Consider the following 7,403-nt stretch of genomic DNA (forward strand, 5'->3'; position numbering starts at 1 on the left):
AGGTGTAATCCAATTTATCAACCCAAATTAGAAAACTCTAATGCCGAGCATCCATTAATCATATTTTATGACATTTGGATGACCGAAAAATGATAATTGAAAAAAAGTGTCAAAAAAGTAAACATGAAAATATAACCAGCTTATTTTCATAACCCAATAATTTGATTAAAAGATGTCTCAGATTTAACTGAATTAAAATTTTATTGTTTGAAAAACTAAATGCTAGTTCGCATACCAAATATGACGTTTTTTTGATATTTTATTGAAAACAAACATATACTGGACAGCGAAACGACGAGGTCGATGCATTTGACATTTTTACATCATCTTATCAACCGAGATCTCTAACAAATTGCATTGCCATCAATTTATTATAAACGTTTTCCTTTTTAAAATAAACAACATAGCGTATCTTTTAAGCAATTTGGATCAGTCTTGCGATGTGGCGAACAGGCGTACAATCTCGTCTTAACAGCAATATGGCGTTCTATCGTTCAAATAAGGGGGCAGGGGAACTAAAATGAGCAGTTTCAGTGTGCCCCAGAAACACATTTCCAAAAAATTTCGAAATCTATTATGCTGGTAGATAACAGGTTGCACAGCATTATTCAAGGATATATGACATATATTGAAAGAAATTACAGTTTGCATGCATTCCTCCTAAAGAAACAGACTGACAGCAATTTATATTTACCCCCACCCTACAAAATCACACCTTAAATATACTAATATGGGCATCTTGATGAAGGTGCAGGATAATCCAGAATTTACCCGATTTCAATATAAAAAATCACTAACACACGGGCAATCAACTGTCAGTCATACGTTTAGATTTTTCACAAAAATATTATCCAAAGTTTTTAAATGTTTGTCGCCAACTGTCAAAGCTTCAAACTTTTTAACTTCAATTCTGAGAGTCACGTAAAAATGCATACATAAAAAGCTACCAAACTGCTTAGTCTCGGATAAAAAAAATACTGATCATTTCCTACAGAAATGCAATGACAGAGAAATATCAAAAGTTTTCACTGCCTTCAAAACATCATGTATGTATTATTTATAAATTTGAAAGGGGCCATAGTTCAAATATGTCCACGCCCCTTATATGCAATTTAGAGAACTGTCATTTATATGCAATATGGCGACCTGTCGTATGTATTTACACAATGTAGCGATCTATCGTTTTGTAAATGAAATATTGCGTACATGTACTATTTTAGTAAATATGCAATATAGCAGACTACTGTTTTTACACGAAATATGGCATAATACCTTTTTGTGCAATATACAAAATGTATACATTCGTCGTAACTATGCAATATTGCGAACGATCGTTTTTAGACACGTTATGGCGTATTTTAGTTTGTATATGAGACATGTCTTACTGAGATATGTTTTACTATCATTTGTGATTTAAAGAAATATCGCTATAAGAGGTATGAGTGAATATCGTCTATACGATGTGGCGTACTACGGTTAAATATTAGGCGATATTCTTTGAAAAGCGCTGTGTGGCCTATTATTCGTATTTTATCCGCGATATCACGTGATATCGTATTTTTATATGAGATTTGGAGAACTATCTGTTTTATAAACGATGTCGAGAACTACCTTTTAAAATGAGTTTCGTCTTCTTTATCCTGTAATATAATAGTGAGAATCAGATGAATCATTACATTAAAATGTCCATTTCTCAGTTCCAAACGACATATGATCTTATTACTTAACAAGGTCGCAGAGGCGGCTGTCGGTGTAAGCGTACGGTTCGAGTATTCAAATAACAGAAGCGTTCAATTTTATAAATCTCTGGTGATATATAAATCATTTATATGTGTACATATATCTGCACTAACCACTTGCCTGATGCAGATATAATGGGATTACACCAAAACCAAACTATCCTACCTTCAATCATTTATGAATAAATTATATAATTTAAAAGCTTAAAATTTTTTAAATTAGAACCCAGATAAATTACAACTATCTACAAAATGGATTATTAAAATAAAATGGATATTCTATATAAGTTTAAATATACTTAATGTTTGCTTGGAATAAAAGGATATTTTTAAACAAATTTTCAATATAATATTGATCTTCTACAAACTTCCCAACATACATTTGATTTTTTTTTATTTATTTATTTAGAACAGAGATATTGAACCCTTGAATAAGTGTCGTCCAGGCTCGGTTTGTTTGAACCTTTTTGTTGTGCCCTTAGCACCGTGATCATTATAAAAATCTATGTCTTATATACATGACAAAAGTTATATGTTATATGATAAAGTACACATTTATATTATGAATTTCTATGCCATAAATGCATGACAAAAGTTATATGTTATACATTAACGGACAGATCAGACCCATATGAATCATATTTTTCTAATCTATTGTACAAATTATCTTTCGGTACCATATTTAGAAGGGAAAATATAAAAACACACATACAAATGTTGGACAAATATTCTATCAAACCTGCCCCGTCTCACTCTTTAATTAAACAGAACATTAAAGATTAGTTTAAGATTTAAGAATATAGCTCATTATCATTATCATGATAATATATACATGTATGCAAGTAATATACATAATACTAGTATATATAATAATATACTTATATACATATATAATAAAAGTTTACTTTTCACCAAATAGTATCTAAAATCATCTTAGTAATCAATCAATTAGCGTACAAAAATGGCAGAATTATGGAACTAATATGAAACATCAAATTCAAATTTTATATTTAACTATTACTATTATGATAGAATAAGGACAAATATATCTAACACAAATCAGAAGCTAAAATGATTCTTTACAAATACATTATTTCAAAGTATAAATTTTAAAAAAAGGAGATTAAACAGCGGTGAATCGATTAATCGGAAAGGTTACATATGGATAGTTTATATAGTTACGAGAACAAGTAACACTAGTCTTGCTGTTCAAAAAATGAAAAATTCAAAACAAACGGAAAATAAATATTTTTGAAATAACAAAATGTGGGACATTTTAGTACATTATTTCGAACGTCTTTTGTGTCGATAATATTTCTGACGATAAAGTCGTATAATTATGTGGGTATTTTACGAGTCAATAAGTATAATTATATGTTCCAGATACATGTATTATTACTGAAGTACAAGTAAGTGATTATTTGGTACTAAACTAACAATTATTAAGTAATAAAGAGGGCTTTGTAAATTATTTAATGTAGTACTATATTTCTAGGCACATTTCTTAAGAATATTATATTTCTATTGATTTTTCATCTTAATAATTTATGGTTATATTTTACATAATCCTACAAATATTTTAATACAATGCTTTTTTATCCAGTCTTAAAATTTAAAACAATGATCGTTGATTATAAACAATTTCATAATTTTTGACACAAATGTATCTTGACTGTTTTACGAAGAAAAACAAAAACAATTTAAAAAATGTATATAATAAAATTAATTGTAATAACTTGTGAATGCTTTTTTTGGTTTAATTCGTTATATCAACATACAAATTCTACCATATTTATTACAAAATGATAAACAAAACAATAATTAAAATACACAGATTAAAAAAAATCTATTGGACTTTAGAAAATTAAAGAAAAAATTTAAAATGTAAAATTCCCAACAATTTAAAAAAAAAGCTTCCCAGCAAAAAAAATTTTTCTTACACCAACGTAGCAATCCCTAAAAATTGAAAAAAGAAGAATATTTTAAATTATTTTCAAAAAACCCTAAAAAATTTAATCTTACCCTATTCAATTCTCCCCCCCGTTGAAAACTAAAATCCCTTTTAATCACACCGGGGAAACCAAAAAAAAACCAAAATTTTTCTTTTTCCCCCTTTCAAATTTTTCTCGTTTTTACCCGAGTAAAAAACCCAATTTTACGTCACATAGAAAAAGTAATCAAATTTTTCCCCATTAATTAATTAACTTTTGATACGATGTATCAAAAATTCATTTCTTTATAAAAAAAAATGTCACGGGGGGTCGCCGGTAACGAAAGAACTGTATATAACCTTGGAACTGCAACAAAGGTTTTTTGGGTTTTTACCAAATTTTTAGATCCCCTGGGGGCTAGATTCCCCAACAATATCTAAATTGGTTGCCAGGCTATTGTACAAACACACGGGAAAATGATATTGTATAATTAAAGGGATACAGTGGAATTTGGCGTTCGTTATTTTATATGAGCTCGTAAAGACTGATTCCATTTTATCACTGGAAACAAAGCTATTTCAAACAATTGCAGTCGTCATGATAAAAATGATGTGTTTGTTTGGCAGTTGACAAATATTGTAAATTAATAGTGAGTATAGGGCAGTAAATTGTAGTTAAAAACTGGACATAAGTAGAAACTAATTGAGAACAATGATTAATTCAATGACACATGATGTGGGTGTGGTGATCGCATTGTGATCTACATCATTGGAACTATTTTTTTGGTGCGCAATAATTCCGAGAAAATTGGAAGAGTAACTAAGTACTGGAGAATTGTGAAAATATTTGGGGTTAAATTGAATTGTTGCACTATTGTCATCGATATGGGAAATTAAAATTGTGTTCATTGATTCAAGATGTTGTGCTTCATTGTTAGTCTTGCATGCTTTGGTTTGGTCACCGCCTCAGAAACAACGTTAAATGCAGGTAAGAACGACAATTAAAATCAAAATGACATTTGATGTAATATCGGGTTATAAAAAAGATCTGTATTTATTTATCTAAAATAATATTAATGTTGCTTTGTTTATTGATTTATATTTTTTTCAAATGAAACATCCTTGAATGAATGAAATAAGACAACATCAATATACATGCATTTATATGTAATTGATTATATAAAAAATATATCTATATAAGTGTCATTTCATGCCGTATTTCAATGCATATAGCTGCTAATACATTGATATAATTATATACTCAATGCGATGATATTAAAATTAATAGCAATCAATAACAATCATTCTAACAATTTTATGTTATGAAAATTTTTTCTAAAAATTCTTTTCCCTCGTAAATCCCTACTAAATTGTGATCTTATTTTTAAAGGATAAATCTCCCCTTTAAAATTTAAATTTGTAAAACGTGTGTGAAATATTATAAGAAAATGCGCATAAGTCAATCTGCAAGAAATTAATATAGAACAAATTAGTTACCCTGTATTTATATCAATCAAATTTTACAAATCCAGTAAACATAACCTTGTTGTATAATTATTTCCTGAAATAATGCAGCTGCCATTACTTGCGTTATATCATCTTCTATATTTGGTTGTAGATGATGATTTTCTGAATTGTTAATAGTGTATAAAGTCTCCTAAATGATTATTAGATTGCTAGGAAATCTAAACAATTAGATTAGATAATTGCCAATATATTAATTATGTAATATTTAGTAGGTGGTTTTGTTTAACATTTTCATGATTATTTCTAAATTGATTTTGACAATTTTTGGTTCAAGGAATTACTTTATTCACGCTCTAGTTTATATTATTTAACATAGGAAAATTAAATATAATTAAATATACTAACACCTAAATTTTTGTTCTCCTCTAGGAAATTTCAATTCACATAAGGTCACGCTTTTCTTAATTCTTTGTCTGATAAACAGAAAAGTAAATTTATTTTTCCAGTCGTTGTGGGTCATAGGGGCAAAGTGAATATTAATGAATACGTACAAATTGCTGAAGTTCTTGGTAACGGTGAGGATAGTTACTGCAGAATTAACTTCACAAGTCTCGAATACGACACCACAGATGGAACGTCAGTATACGAAAGCCTTAAAGAAGGTACTCTAAATTATATTCAGATTTATTTGATACTGCTTTGAGGATTATTCAACCTATAAGATGAGCGAATCAAACAAGCTTTTAATAGTAATAGATTGCTTTTATTAAACCACATTTCATTTATTCATATACTGTACACGATATGTATTTGTTTGTGAAGTCATAATTACAATTAGTTATTGAGTACATATTTATCATATACTAGTATAATGCATTTCAGTTACTATTGTATTTATACTCAGTTTTCCCCCTTAAGATGTAAAACATATTTATAATGTGTCTAATGTTTTTACCTTTAAAATGTAATATATATTAACAAAAGTGAACAATGACATTTAAATTATGCCAATTTCAAAAATCATTTCTTTTTTACAGCAAGAAAAACATTTGAGGATACACACATTGCAGTTGCAATAGGTCCTCAAATTGACGTTTTTACATCAACTGATTACGTCATATTACACCAGACACTTTTTGTGACGTCATCTGATGAGACTATTACCGAGGCTAACCGAACAATGCCGATTTTACCGGATCCTCAAACTCTGTCGAAGGGCATTGCAGCTATTGTAAAATTTCTGAAATGGCCAAAGGTTGCCTTTCTGTCGCAAGGTTAGATTCGTGGTTCATTAACAGTATTAATAATGTGTTCTAAATATTATCAGTTGTGAGTCCAGATGCAAAATTAGTACGTTTTCATAATTTTTTCGAAAGCAATATAAATATTGCCCTTTTAGAAATCAAAGAAAACAATTTTCACAATTCAGGTACCTTTTTTAATGAACAAGCAAAATTCATTTTTTTATCAAACAATCAATAAAAAAACAGGTGTAAATTAAATGAAGGGTTACTACGAAAAATTTCAGACGATTTCTCCCCCGTTCTTGCTCTTGGTGGAATGGGAATATTTGTGTCCCCAATACGACTGCCATCTAATCTGTCGTCAAGCTATGCTGATACTGGGAAGAACATTAATGGTACAAAGAATGGTAATGGTCATAGAGAGTACGAGAATCCACAGCTACAGCAAACGTTGACCACATTGAGGGAATCACAGATGGACACTTTTATACTTCACTCAATGAAAAGAGATGTTGTGAAAACAGTTTTGCTAGCGGTAACTTGTTTTGTGTCTGAAATACCTTCAAATCATTCACTTTCAGAAATTTTTCAAAATAATAATTTAAATTTTACGCCATCTTTTTTAAAACGATGTTTTGCTTGTCAAAACAAGTTCAATGCACAATTAACTTGTATGTACGGTGAAATAAAAATGTTCTTTGATTGAAAAAAACAACAACACTTCTTACATTTTGTTGTTATTAATTAAATATAAGGTTGTTGCTTAGATACAGAAAATACTAATGTATCATTACCAAAAATGACATGCACGTTTGAATACTTAACTTTATAATATCATTTCGTATCTACATTTTTACATTGTTAATATTTGTATTTTTACAGTTCACTTATGATAGTTGTCTGTCTTAAACACTGTACTGATTGGTTTGTTTTTATTTATATATCTACATATAACAAAATTATATAATCCAATAAGTATTACTAATAATAATCATTTTGTTTGGGAATGTTTTCGTTCAATTT

General features: G+C 28.8%; 1 protein-coding gene across 1 annotated transcript; it reads left to right on the forward strand.

The window, feature by feature from the left end:
* Positions 1–4,106: 4,106 nt before the first annotated feature.
* On the forward strand, positions 4,107–7,289 carry LOC132742625 (uncharacterized). Its single transcript, XM_060731079.1, has 5 exons — positions 4,107–4,657; positions 5,643–5,798; positions 6,174–6,410; positions 6,665–6,915; positions 7,263–7,289. The coding sequence occupies exons 1-5, from the start codon at positions 4,588–4,590 to the stop codon at positions 7,287–7,289; spliced, it is 741 nt and encodes a 246-aa protein (XP_060587062.1). The 5' UTR covers positions 4,107–4,587.
* The last annotated feature ends 114 nt before the right edge of the window (positions 7,290–7,403 follow it).

The sequence above is a fragment of the Ruditapes philippinarum genome, unplaced genomic scaffold (genome assembly GCF_026571515.1).
Source record: "Ruditapes philippinarum isolate M1 unplaced genomic scaffold, ASM2657151v2 ctg3407_1_1_1_1, whole genome shotgun sequence".
NCBI lineage: Eukaryota > Metazoa > Mollusca > Bivalvia > Venerida > Veneridae > Ruditapes > Ruditapes philippinarum.

Excerpts from the sequence above, each read along its gene's own strand:
- LOC132742625 (XM_060731079.1), top strand. The coding sequence starts at position 4,588 with ATGTTGTGCTTCATTGTTAGTCTTGCATGCTTTGGTTTGGTCACCGCC. Across the intron at positions 5,799-6,173 it reads ATACGAAAGCCTTAAAGAAG|CAAGAAAAACATTTGAGGAT; the intron begins GTACTCTAAATT and ends TCTTTTTTACAG. Across the intron at positions 6,411-6,664 it reads GGTTGCCTTTCTGTCGCAAG|ACGATTTCTCCCCCGTTCTT; the intron begins GTTAGATTCGTG and ends GAAAAATTTCAG.